This window comes from Anopheles arabiensis, chromosome 2, assembly GCF_016920715.1.
Source record: "Anopheles arabiensis isolate DONGOLA chromosome 2, AaraD3, whole genome shotgun sequence".
In the NCBI taxonomy this organism is placed as follows: domain Eukaryota; kingdom Metazoa; phylum Arthropoda; class Insecta; order Diptera; family Culicidae; genus Anopheles; species Anopheles arabiensis.
In genome coordinates this window covers 111,415,498-111,435,574 of record NC_053517.1, presented here as the reverse complement: position 1 = coordinate 111,435,574, position 20,077 = coordinate 111,415,498, and the positions used below count along the sequence as shown (strand labels likewise).

Genomic DNA, 20,077 nt, shown 5'->3' with positions numbered 1-20,077 from the left:
ACATGGTGTAATTAAATAATTGGTGTTTTATTGTTGGTAGGTGTTGACGAGAATCGTTTCACACGGAATCGTCGCAACTTCTCATAGGCATTTAGTAGATTGCATTTTCGTTGCTGATGTGTTCAGTGGGTTTGTCTAAAATCTATCCCTTAAGTACTAGAACAGGCTTGATGTGCGCATTTTAACGGTTGCGTTTTTAACGACCGAGTATTATCTATCATGTCTTTATTTTTTGTTTGGCGGAGACTAAACATCTTGCCGCTTCTGCTGCGCTAGAACGGGTCCGCTTTTCTGTTCTCTGTAGGCACTTCCGGTGTGTAAGTAATAATTGATAGTTTGCGGATATACTACCTTGCAGCAAGTCGATTGTGTCTTACGTCTCACAAACGATCAATTGTTATTGTTGTCCCTTTTCTTGCGTTGTTGTGGCAATCAAGCTGATTACCCGTTTCTTATCATATATTCGCAAGATACTTATGCACATTGTACACTCCTTTCCGTTTCCTACGCATATCGAATACGTTTTCCTAGTAATACTTAGTGTCTGAGTGGGTAAAATTATCGAAACGCGTAGAGTTATGGAGCGATGAACAGCTTAATCAATACAAAGAAAACCATTGCCAATACTTGCTGGACTTGCTTTTGCAACACGCTAGCCCGGGCTGATCGTAATGGGTCGTCTGATTGCAGTGAGAAAATCCGCGTAACCAGAATAGGGACGTAGGAACAACAAGATCGCCCTCGAAGCACTGGATGGCTGGTGAAATAGCCCGTGCTTCGTTATGGAAGCAATTTGTTCTTTTCGGGCGAAAGCACGGCTGGCTTCGTACCATTGGCCAGCAGCATTTGTTGACCATCGTTCTCGTCGTTCTGCTGACCGTTGGTGCCCGCTTTCGGCTTCTTAAGCGTCTTAGTGCGACCCGAAAAGTAGTCTTCGATCTCTTGCAGCGTCTTTCCCTTGGTTTCTGGCAGGCAGAGGTAGAAGAAGATTGTACCTAGGATGGAAGAAACAAGAAAACGTTAAGGCCACTGTACTTGAGATTTGAGATGATGCAACAAACAACTTACCAACGAAGGAAAAGCATCCGTACAGGATAAAGGTGCCGTGGCGTTCGAGCACGTGCGTCAGGAAAGGATACGTTTTGACTACGATGAAGACGAAGCTGTGCGCCATGCAGGTGGTGAATCCTCCGACCAATCCGCGCACCTTCATCGGATACAGCTCGCCAATCATGACCCAGGGAACAACCAGAAAGCCAACCGTGCAGGTGGTAATGAAGATGAAGATGCACGCCACCGGGAACCACGTGGCGGTGGGTTCGATCGGCGGTACAGCCGTATCCCACTGGTGCTTGAAGTACAGATACACGCCCAGCCCCACCATTGTGAAACCACATCCAATGCCGGAAATGAATGTCAGTGGGCGTCGGCCACAACGACGCAACAGAATAGCGCCGACGATCGTGAAGATAAGCCGAACCACACCCAGCAAAATGGTGCAGGTGTTCTTGTCCATCGTGGTGCCCGAATCGCGGAAGATTTCGACCGCGTAGAACGTGATCGTGTTGACGCCGCTGAACTGATACATCATGAAGTAGATCGTCAGGATGGCGAACGGCTTCAGACAGGACGGATGCACCAGGGCCTGGACTGTTTCGCGCAGACTGAGGCTCTTCTTGCCACTTGCGTTCGTTTTGGCAGCGAACGACTGCAACTGTTCGACCTCTCGGTCGATGTTATAGCTGGAACCGCGCAGCCGCGCCAGACTTCGCCGGGCCTTTTCAGGCTTTTGCTTCGAGACGAGATAGTTGGGTGTTTCTGGCATTAGCAGCATCAAAATGAGGGCAGCCACGGGAACGATAATCGACACGCCGGACAGGAACTTCCAGGTCGTGAACGCACCGAGCGTGTACTGGATCAGCACACCCAAGCTAATGCCGGTCGAGGCCAGGGCACACAGCATGCCGCGCAGATGTGGCTGCGTTACCTCGGACGTGTAGACACGGGCCGGTGCACCAACCATGCCGGATCCGAAGCCGGTCAGCACGCGGCCCGCATAGATCATACCCACGTTCGACGCACAAGCGATGACGATCCAGCCGATGATCGTAGGAATCTGCGTCGCTATCAGTGCCTTCTTACGTCCGAAGTTGTCCATCACGTACCCGCTCAACAGACAACCGATCGGGGTTCCAATCGCTGATAAGGAAGCTGCAAAAGAAACGAGAAATGGGGAATGAGTGTGTTGCTGTTGCTGCAGGGGGGCGAAACATTACGTCATGATGAATCAGATCACGAGAATACCGACTCGAGTGTAGGAAAGTCACGTGGAGCCATCGGTATGAGGAGGCTTTGGTATGAGGAGGCTTTTGCAAACTCGGCATCTACCATACACAAACAACGTGATCGATTGGTAGCTCCGTGAAGTACGCTTTTCTTTCATTCAATTGCCCAGCTGTTCCAATCACAATGTGAGTGACCAGAGATGATCCTTAACCGGATCTGGTTTGGCTGTTGTGAATCACGTGGTACTCGAAGAATCCGTGCAAGCTAAAGAAGGCTTGCACAATTTCCTCTGCATTGGCACAGAACGATTACCGCATGTGTTTGCGGCTGCGTTACGATATGCAACGTAACTGGCAAATACTTAACAGCTGCGCTGCTTTATCATGCAGATAAAAATATGCTCGTGATTGGTTGCAAAATGCGCCATCCGGCATCCAAGATGTGCGAATAAGTGCGCCAAAATGATTAACTCAACGCAGCACAATTTTCCTTTTCGTCCAGCTGTATCTGTTTGTGGGTGTGCGTGTCTGCTGTCTCCATCTCATAAACAAACGGTAGACCAACCACGTGTGATGTGCGTTATCGCAAATTTCATCGCAATGCCCCAACGCCGCAAGCCAAAAGAACTATCTTTTGTGGACATATCCTCGCGCCTCACAACAACAAGCCGCGACCGTCCCCACAGCCACCACCGACAGCTGGTGTTGGGCTGCCACTCGGCTGGAGTTCACCACTTTCTTATCAGTGTGTATGGTTACTCAAATAATGGTCCATATCCAACGCCCTCGAGAGTAGCGAACGGTTCAACAAAACGCTGCCAACATGCTGTCACAGCTATGTGCGTCTGTGTGGCTTATGCATAACACAGCGAGATTGATAGCCAGATTTGTATTTTGCGTGTTTCGTTCTTTGCAGACGGAACGATTGAAACGACTGGTGGATGAGACCCACACAGTCGCCGGGAGGATTCGGAGGAATCCTTATAACAACTGTTGCTGACTGGATTTTTCTTTTTGCTTGTACTCTTTCAGGATTCACTTGCACCTCGACAAGCCGCCCGGCTGCTCCGGGGCTCGCCCAGGCGCAAAAGTGACAAAACACGTCGTCTGATTTTTTTGTTTCGTTATACAAGGATAATGAACTGACTGGCTACGGACGTTTCGTGGGCGACGGTTGCGTGAAAGTGTGTCAAGAAGCTGGAAGGCTTCTCGCCCGTCATCGCACCGGTTGTCTTCGGATATGGAGGGCGTGTGCATTTGAACTTTGAAAAGGACCGATAAAGACTGCGTCTTGTGTGGCCTTTGAGCGACGACGTTTTGCAAAGCCACGACGTATCGTCACATCGTCACCTTCTGAAGCCACTTCACGGCCGCATGGCCGTACAGCTGCTCTTATCTAAGATCCTGTTTCTTGCACACACGCTCCCGTCCATCGCTAAACAATGTGTGGTGCGTTGTTTCGCACCCTCCACCAAACATTGCCGCGAAGGTGTGATCTTTCTCGCGAAAGAGAGTAGTTCACGTCCCTTTCCCGAACAATTGAATGGCACCCCGAACCCCTTTCGTTCGGTTTGTGCATCGATTTTGTCACCCAATCTATACGCGTCATGCCCCCCAGCGATGCGTGAAGTGTTTTGTTGGTCGTCGGCATGCAGCAGATGCGTGATAGTAATTAAGCGACAGATCCAGTCCGACCGGCATTGTCTCTTTTTTAACACGGGTGTGTGTGTGCGTGTGTGTGTGAATGTGATGAAGTGGCCACGGACTGTCTCTATCTTCGCGGCGATGATCACTATCGCGGTAGGTGGTAGACCGGAGATGTCGCGTCATTGCCATCGTCGTGCTCGAACCAGCTCGAACCGGGTGGACATGCGGGCGGTATCAAAAGGATGCGTCCTGCTCGCTGCTGACCATCATGCATCGCAAGGCAAAATCAATAGAACGATGACCAGCTCTCTCGGTCGGCTCTCGATGTTTCGATCCGCTGGCTTCATCACGCTGCTGCTGCTGCTGCTGCTGGCCGAGGTGTGGGATACTGTGACCGAGGGGACAAAGTTGAAACTGGGTCAGGGTGAAGCGCGAAACGCAGATAAATGGACCCCATCAATGGGAGACACACGCAAGAGAGTCTAACAATCGCGTTTAGCAATGTTGATTGTCTCAACAACAATTATTTTTCCCAATGTCTCCGTCCCCTCCCGGTCCTTATCAATCAGCTGTGAGATGGAGCGGCATTCGATAGCGCATCAAGCGGATCGATAGCAAACGTTACACTCATCCAGCCATCTAGCAAATAAAACGCCCCGCGTGTAGATAGCGCCTCGTGTCCCTCACTCTGGAATGGCGACAAACCGTAGGGATAGTGGGACAATCTCTTCCGAGTATTTTTCCGGTTAAAGATTACCCATATTTGTAAGGTTTAGTGCGGGGGAAGAAGCGTCCAATGCCAACGGAAAATCTCTTTACGCTCGACCTGTGTGTTTGTTACCACTGTACAAGCGACACGTGTGTGTTCCGCCTGTGTTCCGCCACAAAGCCACGAGCCGAAGGGGAAAAACTGACCAAAACAAACCCGTCCCACAAACGCCCAAAGGGAAAGGAAAGGCCGGTCGGCTGGCGGTGTTCCGGGTGTACAATGATACAGTTCAATCAACAAACCACTTCGGCGACATCGGCAGCAACCACCACAACAACAACAACAACGGTCACAGCAACAAGGCAGCTTGGCGTGGTGCTGGTTCAGTTCTTCGTGCATCGTCGCATCGCTGCTAAAAATAATTTAATAAACGAAACGTCACCCCAACCATCATCTGGGCCGCGTTAGTTGTTGTCGCTGGGATCATTTCCCGCTCGCTGGTCACCGCATCTCATCGGTTGCCAATTGGAGGAACCGGTTAGCTCGTGGCAGTTTGCGCGAGCAGCCGGAAACGAGTTCGAGGCGGTTAGGAGGCATCATCCACACAATGTCTTCCCGCATCGATCACATGTATATGTGGGTCAATTCGGGGGAGAGTGAAAAGTTTTGGACGCGCCTAATGATGAGTCGCGGTGCCTGCCCGGTGGCACGAGTTTACCCCCTGGGCCTGGGCCGCTTAGAAGTCGTTTCAGTTCAGTGGGAAAACAAACCGCCACTGTCGATGCTCCCATTCCTTCCCAGTGACACTCGTATTTATCCAATGCGCCGCGATGTTTAAGGAAAACACGCTTATTGACAAACAAAAGTGCATCTCTTTTCTTGCATATGCACCCCGTGCCTCGAACCACGCCACCCGCCCCAAAAAACGTGTACCGGGACGGGTGGCAAAGGTTAAAGATCTGTAGTGCCCGTGTGTCTCGTAGCAAACGCGATTGCACGAAGGTGGCGAACGATCAACGGCAAGTGCAAAGCAGGCTTCCCTCTCTTCCCCGCTCCGGTGTTTTTTCATACTTCCTGCACCGGTCGTGTACCGGTTAGAGAAGTGCATCGGCGTGAGCTGCAACGCTGCAGATCAGCTGATGTAAAACAGCAAACAGACGGACGGACCGGACACGTCACGCTTTTTACAGCTGTGAGCGCGCGGTTTCGCCTGCATACACAGACCGGCTAAATTTAGCCGCGGGGCGCTGGTGGGGCCGTATACGAAGGGACACGATGGTGATGATGGGGCGGGTAAAGCCTCACGACCACACGCGTACACGAGCCGCGGACGGAGTGATTGACTTCCGTTGTCCTTGTATCCGGTAGAAGGGGGGGAGGGAGCTTCTCCCTTCTGCTTCACCCGGAGCGGGAGCATAACCTTCCTACTTCCTGACCCAACGGGACTTGTATGTGTTTGTGTGTGGAATTACCAATGATAATACGTACCGACCCAGGATGATTGGCTTTCGTCGACCGGGATGAGCGAGTCGGCCGCCTGCAGCTGCGGAATGACGACGGCCGAGAAGCCAAAGATGAGTCCGGTGTTGATCGTGCCGATGTTGGCCACGAACGCCGCTATCACCTGGCGCATCGCTTTGCCCCGCTCGGCCGCCTTGTTCGGTTGGCTTTCCACCGTGGCCAGCGTGACCATTGCGCCCTTCTTTTCTCCGGTGGCCATAATCTGTGGCACCGTGTCTTTGTCCACCAGCACGACGGAATCTTTCCTGTGGAGCAAACGCAAAGAAATGGAAAACACACACACACTTGTGAGTAGCAATTATCTTCTCTTGTGCTGCACTATCAGCACCAATGATAAACACAATTCTGGACTCTTTATTACACAACGAACCCAACCGAGCATGGGTATTGTGCTGTAAAGCAGATCCAGCATGGGTTCAATTTGTCAAACTTACCCGGTCATTTTAAACAGGAAAGCAGTGTAATATCACGTCCTTCTCGTTACGTTGCCGATGCTTGTTCTGCTAGAGACACACACACAGTCCAACAGTTTGATGCAACTGCACCAGAGCTTAAAACTACTCACAGCAGCACCGCACAGTTCGGCTTGCGAAACAAAGTCTTCTTTTGCGCTTTGTCGCGCGTATTGGGGTTTGCTTGCGCGTGGAATGACGAGAGATGGTGCGCTCCCGTTTCTCTCGGAATGGCGGGGTTTAGTTTGTCAGCTTGTTTGGTATCACAGTCACGAGAAGGAGAATGTTGTAGGAAGAGATTTAACGTTACGATGGTGCTTTGACACTATTTACACACCACTAGCAAGCACCACATACGCCTTCCGCTAGAATGGACTCTGTTTGTAATATTCGCCAATTATCGGTTGCATTCCACCGGACGCGATCACTGGGTTCATCTTACTGTTCAGCACCGTTCTGGGCGTTCTTCTGGCTGAGCTGATGCAATCCAGCCTGGCTTAAGACGAAGACGAACGAAACACTAAACACTCATACACATATACACTCTCTCTCTCACACACACACACACACGTGCTAGCACGGTTCTGAAAGGAGGGAAAAATAAAGAAGAAAACACAACTAACCATTAGAAAGAGGAGATATTGACAAACCAAACAGGGAAGTGCAAGTGCAGCTGACAAATAGATGATCCATCGTTCAACACCGCTGCAAGACCTTGACACCACGTGTCTTTGTATGTGTTAGCGCTCTCGCAGCCTTTGTGTTACCCATAATGTCCTGCTCAAAAAGGGGGGAGGGTATGGGGGGGGGACATGTAGTGTGTGTGGTACGATTTGTTTTCGCAGTGAAACAGATTGATCGGATTGCAAGTAACGTGTGTTTTGCAGTAGTAGAGTAGTAGATAAACACACACCCTCCCTTTCCCTGAACTGCCAACTGCGCATTTTTATCACCGAACCGAACTAAACTAAACTGAACTGAGCAGAGGACAAATAGTTCAGAAAGTGTGCAGAAAATAATACCGGCGAGAGCGTACACCCAACTAGCCTAGCCTGCGAATGCGACTACGCAGCTGGTGCTGCTACTGATAAAGAAAACAGCGTTTGACGACGACAACAATGAACTGGGCAGCACACCGTCACAGAGGGATGGTTCTGATGGGGTACTGCCGGTTTCGCAAAACCTAAAACCCTTTACCGAAATGCTCTAAAGATTCCCGATTACACTCCAGATAAGTAGTTGTCTTCTCACTAACACCGGCACAAGTACGCACACACGCGAAATCATTCTTTTATGGCAGCAAAAGTCACATTTTGGTACAGGTAAACCTTGTAAGCCTCAACCGGGGGGATTGTTCTAATGCCAAACTAACTAACTTTCGCTGATTTTCTTCCTTCTTGCAGGAGAACACTTGCCTTCTTCGCTGCCGTTAATCTGACTGCGGCCGGTATCGTCGATCATCACACAACGCCGCTGCCCTGCTGTATTATAGTCCGTAGTGTTGTGTTGTTGGCGGAGCACAATTCTAAACGTACCGCTCCACGCTGCACTCGCGACCGATCTAAATTGTGGGTTCGGTTTAACGAGCTGCTTAAATGCTTTCGCTTCGTCCGTCCGTCCGTCGTCGTCGTCGTCGTCCGTCTTGAGCACGGTTCGGCCACGAATGGGTGCCGCGTGCGCGTGTGAATCTTTCCGCGGCACACTGGGCGTAGATGCTGTAAATGTGCGCAAGTTTGGCGTAATGGTCGCTGTTGGGTGTAATTTGCAATACGTTTGAGGTGGATTTTTTGCACAATTTAAAGATGATTTTACTTAGTTTTTAAATCAATATTTTTGCAAAATACTAGAAGATGTTAAACAGAATATTAGAGCATTATAATGAAGCCTCACAATATAAATCTATCACTCATGATATGTTCCCATCGATACGATATTTCCTCACTTTTCTCTATAATTATTCAATTGTCCTTTCAGCTCACAATTTTCACCACGAGCTCATAGTGCGCGCAATATCGGAAGTACTGTGCGTTAGTATGGCTGGTTCTACCGCTAACTGACTCATCTGGTTAGGTTAAGACGGTGTTGGTGCTTCATCAATAGCAAAATAGCACCAATACACGATCGTCGATAGGGCCGACGATGGTTCGCGAAGGAAGACACCGGGCAGCGGGTACCTTTAACCGGCAGTTCGAGATGAAACTAGCCAATAAGTCTGCAATTGCTGATAAAACGTGAATACATTGCATTGAATGATTAGATTAGAGAATGTAGGCAGGGGGGAGGGGGAGACTTACACGATAGATGGGCTTGGTGTGGCCCATGTGGGGCACGTTTAGCAATGTTTTAGTGTTTAAAGTACCTGGTACCTAATTAGCTTAGGTCAAGAAGAGCGGCTACAATTGCGCGACACTTGAAACAACATCAAAACTTCAAACACCAAGAGGGGGAGGGGGGGGGGCATCATTCGGCTACCGGTTAGTTCCGTTAGTGTGGCGACTCTTTGAAACGACATTTTCAACACCCCACACACGTGACAGTGGGCGAAGCCCATTTCTCTAAAGGTACTTGACTGATAAGAACTGTTTATGTGATTAGAAGGAGGTGGAGAGGAGAAGGAAGGTGTAATTCCAGTTGGAAATATGGCGATAGTGTTGTGTTTGGTGGCCATTTCTATCTATTTCGTTTCAGCTGATACATTAGGCAACATGAATCGGTGCTGCTAGTGCACCGGTCATCATCGTCATCTTGTGCACGTGGAAGAGATGCTTACACAAGATTAGAAAACTATCAATCTCGAAATGTACTAACGGGGGAAAAAAGAAGGAACTCGCCATCTCCCATTGCATAAGGTATGTCCCATTATCAGCTTATTTACTATTGATTGTTTAATTTTGAGCGCCCTGTGTGCGGCGAGTGTGTGTATGAGTAGAGCAGATGTTATTTATGGTGTTTTGGTGTACCGGTTTTTACCGAAGCTGGTAATACGCGAAACTGGTACGGCTTAGTTGATAGAATCCTGAAGGGGGAAAGAAAAACAAAAAGCGAAAACAAGTGAAACGTGTGGTTTGGGTCGATTTTTTCACTTCGATTTGAAACGATTACATTCCCTGCCTATCACACAATTGCATCGTATATTCGCCCTTAATGGGCGGGCAGCAGTATGCATTATGCCCGTGCGCAGATTGTTAACTTTTTGCGCATTTAATAAGCTCTGGGCAACACTCGCAGTGGGCAAAGAAAACGAAAGTTCTACCAGGCAGGTTTTTTATGGTTCAGATTTTACTGCAGGGCTGCTATTTTGTTACACCGTTTTGTTTTGTTCCCTTTTCGTGAAGTGTGCAGGCTAATATGAAGAAACTGTGTGGTTAGAGATGAAATGCAGTAAACCGGTTTCTATGCTGAGGCAAGTTCTGTGCTTCCTCGGCGGGTGAAGAGTGGACCACGTTACGTAACATCAAAACGTCCTGCAGGAACGATCTTTGACCGAGAAACGACGTCAGCGATGGAAAGCAACTGCTGCTGCTCAGCTACGCAATTTCTGGTGAGCATAAAAATGATCAGAGCAAATATTTTGCACTTTCCGATACGATCGCACCTTACGCGATCTTATTATCGCCACAAAAACATACACACACACAGCCACATGGTCTGTGAGTCTGACGTCACAGTGATATCGCGCTCAACATGATGGCTAACGGCGGTGGCAACAGCTCATCGGCAAAAGGGGACACAACGAATGCTCGAATGCTTGTTGTTCTCGGCAACATACCGCTCCGCGGTGGGGAAGTTTGCGAATATTCACAGGTCCATACGAATCGATCAAAACGATTGTCGTGTGGCGAGTGAAATGAAACGGCTGAAAATGGTGCCAAATGGCTGATCAAACATGGCCTAACGATCACACCACTGTTGCCAATGGTGGAAGCACATTGATACCATTTCGATAACTAGACGGTAAACACTACTCCGCAAGGGGAAAAGGGCGTTTAGGAGGGAAGATGTTTGTGCAAGGAGAATGCTTCCTTCCGCAACGAAACGGTAGCTGTGCGAGGGAAAAGAAGAGCAAAACAAAAAGAGACATCCAAAACGATCATTTTGTTATTGGGCATATAAATGACTACGAATGTCGTTCATCAACCGCAAAACGGAGGAGGGGTCGCCTTGATCGGCGACCGGCGTTGGTGCATCCAAAATCTGGTGGCCACAACCGTACGATCGTTTAGCGTCGAGCGCGAACCAACACCACCCGGGAACGACGATCATCTTGCATCGCCAGCAGTCAACTTCACGCATCAACAAATGTGTTTTTAATACATTCGCGTGCCATGGCTGGAATTGAATCAGCCAATGCTTGAGTCAATTGCCACCATCGCGACCAGGACCGGGACCGTCGTCGTGTGGTTGGCACCCGCCTGTGGGGCGTTAAAATAATACAACGATAACGGCTGTATGGGGCAGAAGCGCGCCGTCGTTATGTTGTTTGTGAAGGAATTCCCTCCGACACACACGCGCTGTGTGTGTGCGGCTTTGAGAGGGAAAGCGGTTGCCACTGAGTCATTAAAACATGGAGCCATCCAATTTGTGGTGTGCATGGGACGGGTACTTCCTGATTGACGAACAACTCCAAGTAAAAGATTGATTTCTTCGAACAATCCCCAAGCAGTAGATGATGGATTAGGAGGACAGAAATTAGAATTAATTTACCCCTTTGCTGTGCTGCTGCCGGTGGCACGGGCCACTACGCCTGCACGCCAGACTCCGTAGTGAATGGTTAATTTATTTGTTTACAATTTAACACTCCGCGCAGACGGAACGGCAACATCGCCTCTTGAGCGCACGCTTTTGCTTAGTGTACAACTACTGGAAGTGATTCTGGTCAGCTGAATGGCCCTACCACAAGCAAAGGAAATAGATGAGCATAGGTACACCGGCAGCAACAGGCATATTCATCCCACGCCGGCGGCGTCATATCGTGGTCGTGGCTCGGGCAAATGAGTCGATTTGTATTCAGATGAAGTCACCCGGCGCTAGTGGTCGTCAGATTGGAAGGTGAATGACATCAGGTGATCGACATCAATATATGTGATCGCAGTCCAAGCAGTCCTTCGCATCGCATCCGCACATCTAGGTGGCGTACTACATGTGCCACAATCACGTCTCCCTCGTGGCTTCAAAATATGCCACCGTTTCTCGCTTCGCTCACTCTCAACCGAAATGGGAAACGATCCACCTCAGCGAACGCGAACAATATTTGGTTTCGATAATTCCGACGATTACAGTGCTGTGTCAGTCTGGTCTAGGTACGGTCACATACGCGAAGCAGGCAGGGAGGGAGAGCTGTGCGTGCCAGATAGAACAAACAGCCACGGGCAAAGTGTGGCGAAGGTGTCGCGCTATTTATAGAGCGAAACAAACGAAGGCTCTATTTACGATGAAGTATTGACACTGTCACCGTCCTGCAACATGGTGTTTCGTTCGTACGTTCGCATTATCATTGCATAAAGGAGCACCGAGCGTAGAGGAAGATGGTGTTCCGTCTTTCTATTCGATCGGCAATGGCATGGCAGTAATAACGGCTCTGTATATACTTGCAGTTTCTTTCTCCCGCGACAAGGAGGGTGGAAATCCTTCGCGCATTGCCTCCCCTTCGTTGCTGTCGTCCTGCTCGAAGGTCATCCGGTCGAGCCGGTGGGGAAGGTCCGTTAGCCGGGCATACATTTACATTCAAAAGCGGCTCAGGCGGTCAGCGATGTCTTATCCTTGTCTTCCCGATTTATGAGTGCGAATTTGTATGGCAGAGTGTACAATATGCAACCACAGTGAGCAGCAACATGTTCCTGCAAACGATGGTGGTCCTCCTTGTGTGTTGTTGTGGGTCGTGCAATGCATTTCAATCAATGGCAGTTTCCCTCTCGTTAGCTCGATCTACTACCATTCGTCGCCGATGGTGGTTGGTCTCCTCCATTATCGATCGCCGGTCAGCTGTTGTGCACGTGCGCTTGTTGTACCAACGCACACATACACATGCACATGGATACATGGTCGGGAGCGAATTGAACTTTCCGGAAGCACGATGCAAAAACGTGATTCGCTGTGGGGTCAATTTCATAATATTGTGCATGTGTGTGAAAAGTGATCACAAGTGGAAGGGGGTAAGAAAAGGAAGAAAGCAAATAACAGGTATGTGTAATCATGCTTTACTTAACATTTATTTTTGTTTAATTTACTTACATCTCAATTACAATCTACGAAGCCACATTCCATCTAACAAATATAATTTCCACTAAATTCATTTCAGCACAGCTTTTACTTTCATCCCCTTCATATGGATTGCGTGCAAGGAGGGTGCGTAAATTGCACTCAAGCAGCATGAAATATTTCACACCTGAAAGATTGCACATTTGAAAAGAAAACACGCTGTACTAAAAACATCTCCCTCCGCACGTCGTCAAGCGTGGTGTTGTAAAACGAATTTGATGTATTGAAGCCATGCCTAGAAATTGAACCGTTTATCAATCTTTGTATGTATTATGTTTTCGCTGTTTTGTTTCGCTGAACAAACAATCACAACTAACCAGCTTCCATAAGATGCGTACAACCACAGACGCCGTAGTCGTCCGCCGTGTGAGCTCGAAAGTGATGTTGAAAGTGAATCTGATTATTTGGCCAGCTGCCAACGAAAACCGGCGATGCGTGTACGTTTTATAGCCGCCGCCACCGCACATCGTACGAAGGAAGAAGACAACGGAATTGCTTCTTGGGGGAAACCGGCATGGCGAACAACAACAAAAACTCCATGCGTTTATGCCTCCCTACAGTGCGTCGTTTGCGGAATGTTGGCACAGCGCCAACAGCATGGAGCTTCCCGCTTTGGGACTTTGCGGAGCATGGTTGTTGTTGTAGTTGCTATTCATACTCGACGGACTGCCGAAGAACCCTACCCCAAACCAGATGGTTTCGATTGTCTGCCGGGCGCTCAGACACAAGACGCCAACAAATCTCCCTAGGTTGGTGGTACCTACTACGCCCGAAGAATTCAATTTTCTTACCAAAAAGTTTTCACCCGAAAAACAGTTACTGATACAATCGTCGTGTTTTGAAGCCCTCCAAAAAAGTTAGTCACGTAAGGTTAGGTTCTAATTTCTAATAGACTTTTACCACAAATGGGACGTTTTTATCGTGTGTCGTCCAATGCGACTGCAGCGGAAAGGGATGTAGGGACAGAGCTTGGTGAGAACGGCTGCCACGTTCATTACTTTTCTCACGACAGTTTATCGCACGGCAGCATAAACTCCGACAGTAGTAGTAGCACCAGGGAGTGACGTGCGTTGGGTGGCACCAACAGCACCAACAACAACGATGCCGCACCCTTGGGGAGGTGTAATTTTCCTCCCCAGCGCCGAAAAAAGAGATAAATGGCAGACCATTTCCGTGAGGAAAAACGGAACGAACGTCGAGACAGAACGCAACTTGGCAAGACCAAAATTTGAGAGCTTTATTCGTTGTACCATTTTCGGACTGGTTAGATCGCGCAACGGTTTAGTTCCGGGTGTACTACACGGCTCCACGCGCCACGCGGACCACAGAAGCTGATTAGTGCTTAGTGAGATTGGTGCGATTTTTGGGTGAAGCCGAATTATTCCTAAAAGCCGAAGCAAAAGGTAAGTAAAACCACATGATTGTTTGTCTGTATGTGTGCGTGTGCGATGAGTTTTCCCACTTATTTGCATAATGCTTATCGACATCATATCATTAGCGAGTGAGTCATGCAGCAACCGTTTGGAGTGATTAATGTGAACCATATGTTTGCTCTTCATATCGAAAATCCGCGTTCGTTCGTCGAATAAGTGTGTGTGTGTGTGTGTCGTGTATGATCATTATAAAAAGGGAAATTATTCATCATCGACGGAGAGATAGAGATAATTCAAATCTTTCTTGTGAATTGAGTGCACAGCGTATGCAATCCTTTTCTCCTTGTAGCTCGATCCGATTTTTCACGCCCTTTCCCTCCAGGAATTTCTTTTCCACCAGGTCAGGGCCAAGGCTATTGTGTGCTGATGCAATGTTTTCCGAATCGATCTTTTCGAAACAATTTAATGCCTTTGAAAGCTTCCCCCAATCGGTGCCGTTTCGTTCGTGGTGTGGTGATGGATTGAAAGACATAAATTATGCATCCCTTGCCTTCCCTTCCCATATGCCTTTCAGCTGGGACAACAGGACAGTGTCACGCATGGCGCATTTTTTCTCCCTATACCCCGCGTCCCAGAACGTCTAGATCCTATCGGCCGGATATCGATTGGAGCGAACAGAATGCCGACACTGATGATGGGTTGCGATATTGTTTCTTGCGCACGTGCAGCAACGCTTTTCCGGTTGTCTCTGGACGACCACGGCACAGAGACGAACAGGGACAAGACGGCATTAGTACATTAGGTCAGGAGGGGTGGGATATAAATGCACTCACCACTTACATGGGATGGGGGCTTGGCCCCAACCGGTAAAAGGTGAAAAATGGGATTTTAAGTATCGAAAATTTTCACTCTCTTCCACCAACGATCCAACTATTGCTATGCAAAGGGTGATGTGTAATAAAGGTATTAGCGCTGTGTGTGTTTACCATCCCGTACCCCACACACACACAAACAAACGCATGCATCAACGGAACTAGATTAGTCAGTCAGCAAGGCGCTCGCTCATACCTTCGCACACCGGCAAAGGCAATTTCGAAGATCGCTTACAGATACAGATTCATCGCATGCCACACTATGGAGTGGAGCAAGGTCACCCCCCTTTCCCATTAGCGATTATAGTGGGGACAGGGCGGCAAGGCAGCGCATTGGATACATTATGAGTAACGCGCCACCGGCGGCGGCAACACCACCACCACAAACGCTACTGCGGCGGCTTGTTGCGCTGCTGCTGGTTGCAGTTTTGTACGCTGGAACTGGTTTCTTCATTCAGCGTCAGTGCTCTGGTGAGATCGGATCACCTCGAACGGAGTGACCGCTACAAGGGACATACAGTTTTAAACAGTGAAGATCTGTGCAGTGTAGAAAGGTGTAACAAACAGTAGAAGCAGAACAACCAACCTTCTTCGAACGCGCAACAAACGAGCAATCGTTTATTTTATTTGCTGGCGGTTACCATTGTGTAAATATTGTGTTTTTTTGTCCATTCTTTTAGCACAAAATTTAGCACAAGATCACACTACAATCACAAAGAGATTGCAAGAATATTGGCGTCTATTTCCATATTTTGTATCTGACTCACGGGCTCTCGTCAGCGTCCTCCTGCTGCTGCATTCACCGTGCGTGTTTTGTTCATCGTTCGCAACATCAGCTATGACCTTCACGGGCGTTACGTTTCACGGTGGAATGATTTGTGTGCGAGAAGGGAAGCGTGTAGAAGACAACAGCCCCGCGTATACAGTTAGCGTCGGCACAAGAAAATGATCAAGAATCAAACGCATATCGAATCGAAAATCCGTCCTAGTTCGTCGCTCTGATGATCATCTCGATCAAAGAGTAAGCAAACGCACCACCGTAGAGAAGTCAACGAATAGGAGTGCGCTCGGAAGAACTAGTCTGCCCAAGCAGATGGCACCTCATGGTCGTCATTATTTAATTGAACTGGCAAACCCGCCGATTAGCCCGTGCCGAGAGAAGCGGATTAATTAACGAGCTTTTCTGCGTTTGGTAACGGTTGGATGGGTTATAGCAAGTTTGAATTCACCACCCCATGTGCCATGTTCGTGTACGAGTGTAATGGAATATCGGAAATTCCATTAGCAAATCACACAGTGTCGTAGAATTGCTAATATCCGTAGACGGGCTGTTACTCATGGGTAGAGTTATTCAACCGAGCCGTCCCGTCCCCCTATGTATGTGCCTGTATTACCATTTGTAGCAAAATGACGCACTTTAGATGACACCATTTAGAGCGAACTTGTCAACTACTACCCGCCCCACGCTGTGTTGCACAAAAGCACCCCTATCATTATTTAATTCATCTTCAGAAATGGAGGTGTGTTTTTCCAATGGAAAAAAGTGTAAACAAACGCCACGGTGGGGTGTTCCTCCGCACCCTCGCACAATCCACGGATCTTAAGTAATAGAGGATAAGCGGCAGCTTTATTGATCGCTTTCACCCTCTCCCTAGTACTACGGCACAAGAAGCCGACTCTAACACAGTTCTCTGATTAAAAAGGAAGAAACATTCTGAAGGGTCTCTCTTGTTTGAGGGGAAAAATCAGTGCCCCCAAACACACAGACTGACCTATTGCTCCACTGACCACTCATAGCAGCAGCAGCAGCAGCAGCAGCATGGGCTCTCTGTTGACCGGTGAATTTAAACATGCCAGGCTTCCGTTCTCCCTAGAATTCACATTTCCATTTTCACTCTCCCGCCAACACACATGCTCGTGCTGCTATGCAGAGGAGGTCCTTTTATACGCCACATGCTCGCTCTCTCGCGCCACGGCGGCCCTATTTGCGGTGGCCGAAAGGACGAAATACCGACACTGCTGTAGTGTTATGCGAATAAGTCACCATCACCACCACCACCACCAGGATACACGGCGGCTGGTAAAGGCGGAGTAAACAGGCCAACACAGCGATTCCACCAGTCCAGTTTGTGCCTTCGCCGCAATCGCATTAGGGATTTGTTCGCTTCCGCTTGCGATTCCACGGTTTCACGGTGGTGTGGTGTAATTACGGGTACAGTTGGCAATTTTCGGACAGTGCAATGAAATCTGTGCATACGGTGCGGTGGAAAACTCATCGGCTGGCGACGGTTAACATTAACTAGAAGAACAAAACAAAGGCGGTTAAACTTTTGTCCATAAATCCGTCCAGCGACGGAAGGAGCTCGGACGAAGTTCATCGAACTTGCGCTAGATCTACGCATCCTCGTTTGAAGTTGCGGTTGCGGAAAGCGGGAATCTCTCGAACTACTACTAAACTACCTCACCCTTTGACTCACGTTCCTTTTCCCGTAACAACGGTACCCATCCGTAATTCCCCAACGTTGACTAATATAAATTCGTCACCGTGGAGTTCACAACACTGTACCTTAAATTCCCATCGACCAGCACCACCATGCGGGCAATCCACCGGTTCAATCATCGTATTCCGCTCAAGGTAATTTTTCCCCATCGTCGATGGTCAGTCGCCCGGGCCCAGAAAGGCCCAGAAGAAGCTGAAGCGCCGCGCCTGCCAATCGATGAATACGACGAACGGCGCAGCGGTTAGCTTGCTCTCTAGCAGTTCGTAGTAGCCTGGGACATGGGGTAGAGTTTTCCCAATTCAAGGCTTTACTTTTCATCCTTGGATTCGTCTCACGACGCACGCAGTCCGGCGGGGTGTCCGGCGTCGTCACCCCAGCGGTCGTCGTGCCTGGAAGTCAATGGCGCGCCAACGTCGACTACATCGTCCTGGGGTGGGAAAACGAGGTCATCGTAATTAACTACACATCGCCCACGCTGCTCCTCGGTCGTCCGCGGCGATGTTCGTCTACCATGGGCTCATAGGATACGCACGTATTCTTCCCGCTTGCGTCGTTGCTTTCTTGCAGCCGTCCATGTTCGATTCGACTCCGACGGCAGTGCTAAGCACTAAGAACTGGCTGAATGTTTGCCCCGGTGGGGTCAGGGGTGAATGGCTGGAAGTGAATATCGCTTGTCAGCACCCATTCAAAATTGTATTAATCATTCTCTACACAAAAGAATCTATCAATTTGTGGCGCTTTTACCTTGGAACGAGCTGGCTGGATGTGTAAACGCTTCAATATCCGGTACAAGATACTTTGTTCATGCGTGACGAAGTGTACACATACACAAACACACACCATGCATGGCACGCGGATGGTTGCTAAGCAATCGGGTTTTCCATGACATGCTCCATAATTTAGTAAATCACGAAATAGATTTATCGTTTTCGGGTCATTAACACGTGGTGCGTCTTTCGTGCTAGTAGTACATTAGTGGTTCTGACTAACAATTCAAATGTAAAATTAACTCAAAAAGTGGCCGCAACTCTATTATATCTTACAGAATACTCATACTAAAATGGGTGTGTGTGTGTTGTTTCTATTGCTGTATTTTACAGATGGCACATCGCCCCGTCAGTGCAATGTCTCGTCAAGAATCTGAAATGATCAACCGTAGCCGCCGTGCTCTGTCCTCGGGCGCGCTGACCGACTCGATCGAGAAGCTGCGACACATGTGCCTTGCCCGTGGTGCCTCGGGTATCCTGGGACTGGGACGCTGTTTCCGCCGCATGGACGACGACGGCAACAAGCAGCTGAATCTGGAAGAGTTTATCAAGGGTCTGCACGACACTGGGCTGGACATTTCGGCCGAGGAAGCGACAGAAATGTTTAACAAGTATTGATGGCCAAAGAAGAATTAAGAGTGCAGTTTTCTAACACTCTGATTTATATGTTCACAGATTTGATACGGACGGTAGCGGTTCGATTAACATGACCGAGTTTTTGGTCGCGATTCGTCCAAACATGTCCGAGTCCAGAGTCAACATTGTGCAGCAAGCTTTTGCAAAGCTGGACAAGACCGGCGATGGAACGATAACGATCGAGGATTTAAAGTGAGGAATTACTTGTGTGGAAAGTATGTGGGTGCCTGTTTCTAACCAATTCCCGATCTGTTTCCATCTATCCATCAGGAATGTGTACTCTGTGAAGAACCATCCACTGTACATCAGTGGAGAGGAGACGGAGGATGTCATCTTGCGGAAGTATTTGGCAAACTTTGAGGAGAACGGCAATGTGGACGGCTCCGTGACCAAAGAGGAGTTCCTCAACTACTACGCCGGATTGAGCGCCTCGATCGATTCGGATGCGTACTTTGACCTGATGATGCGCCAGGCGTTCAAACTGTAGACACGCCTGTGCCGTTTACGTACAACTAATATTTAATCGTACCACTCCCCCATGGCCCATTTTTTATGTACCCAGCATACATCTTATGTATTAGATTGGTTCGATCAAACGACTACCGGAAGTGATTCCGAGTTTTTACACACACACATACACCACTCTTAACTACTACTGCCTTGAGAGATGAGCAGCAGGAGCAAGATGAACCAAAGTGAGGAAACAGGAAAATTCCTGCACGCCGGGAAGTCGTCGTGGCCAGCTGATGATGAAACTGTGCTGCACCCGGAATGAGCAAGACACGCAAACGTTTTCCGATTGTTGTTGAAACACAAATCAATGCACAAGTGTTTACTTAACGATTAATAAACATACAGTTTTATGTTTCCGAGTGAAAAGGCGCCGTGCGCAACCCCTAGCAGCTTCCTTGACCCATCAAGGGTTAATCTTTGACGTTTGTTCGGTCGTTCGGGGAACAGGTTTGTTAGGATTGTTTTTCTACCATTTCATTCATGCAAACGATTATCGTTAATTATTTCGAAGCATTTGCAGGTAATTACAAGCGGAAGGACACA

General features: G+C 48.6%; 2 protein-coding genes across 3 annotated transcripts; one reads left to right on the top strand and one right to left on the bottom strand.

Moving 5' to 3' along the window:
* Positions 1–6: 6 nt before the first annotated feature.
* Positions 7–7,198, bottom strand: LOC120908339 (facilitated trehalose transporter Tret1-2 homolog). Its single transcript, XM_040319248.1, has 4 exons — positions 6,597–7,198; positions 6,130–6,407; positions 1,069–2,211; positions 7–995 (listed from the first exon to the last, which is right to left on the bottom strand). Exons 1-4 carry the CDS (start codon positions 6,602–6,604, stop codon positions 781–783), a joined length of 1,644 nt encoding a protein of 547 aa, XP_040175182.1. The 5' UTR covers positions 6,605–7,198; the 3' UTR covers positions 7–780.
* Positions 7,199–14,150: 6,952 nt separating this feature from the next.
* Positions 14,151–19,900, top strand: LOC120901312 (calcyphosin-like protein). Of its 2 annotated transcripts, none has more exons than XM_040309155.1 (4): positions 14,151–14,275; positions 18,719–18,996; positions 19,061–19,213; positions 19,292–19,900. In XM_040309155.1, the coding sequence occupies exons 2-4, from the start codon at positions 18,719–18,721 to the stop codon at positions 19,506–19,508; spliced, it is 648 nt and encodes a 215-aa protein (XP_040165089.1). In that variant the 5' UTR covers positions 14,151–14,275; the 3' UTR covers positions 19,509–19,900. The 2 variants fall into 2 exon arrangements, with proteins under 2 accessions (XP_040165089.1, XP_040165080.1); XM_040309146.1 differs by lacking the exon at positions 14,151–14,275 and adding an exon at positions 15,514–15,764.
* The last annotated feature ends 177 nt before the right edge of the window (positions 19,901–20,077 follow it).

Coding starts and splice junctions, on each gene's coding strand:
- LOC120901312 (XM_040309155.1), top strand. CDS start 18,719: ATGGCACATCGCCCCGTCAGTGCAATGTCTCGTCAAGAATCTGAAATG. Junction 18,997..19,060: donor GCGACAGAAATGTTTAACAA/GTATTGATGGCC, acceptor ATATGTTCACAG/ATTTGATACGGACGGTAGCG. Junction 19,214..19,291: donor ATAACGATCGAGGATTTAAA/GTGAGGAATTAC, acceptor TCTATCCATCAG/GAATGTGTACTCTGTGAAGA.
- LOC120908339 (XM_040319248.1), bottom strand. Junction 2,212..6,129: donor AAGCCAATCATCCTGGGTCG/GTACGTATTATC, acceptor TTTCTTTTGCAG/CTTCCTTATCAGCGATTGGA. Junction 996..1,068: donor CGGATGCTTTTCCTTCGTTG/GTAAGTTGTTTG, acceptor CTTCCATCCTAG/GTACAATCTTCTTCTACCTC.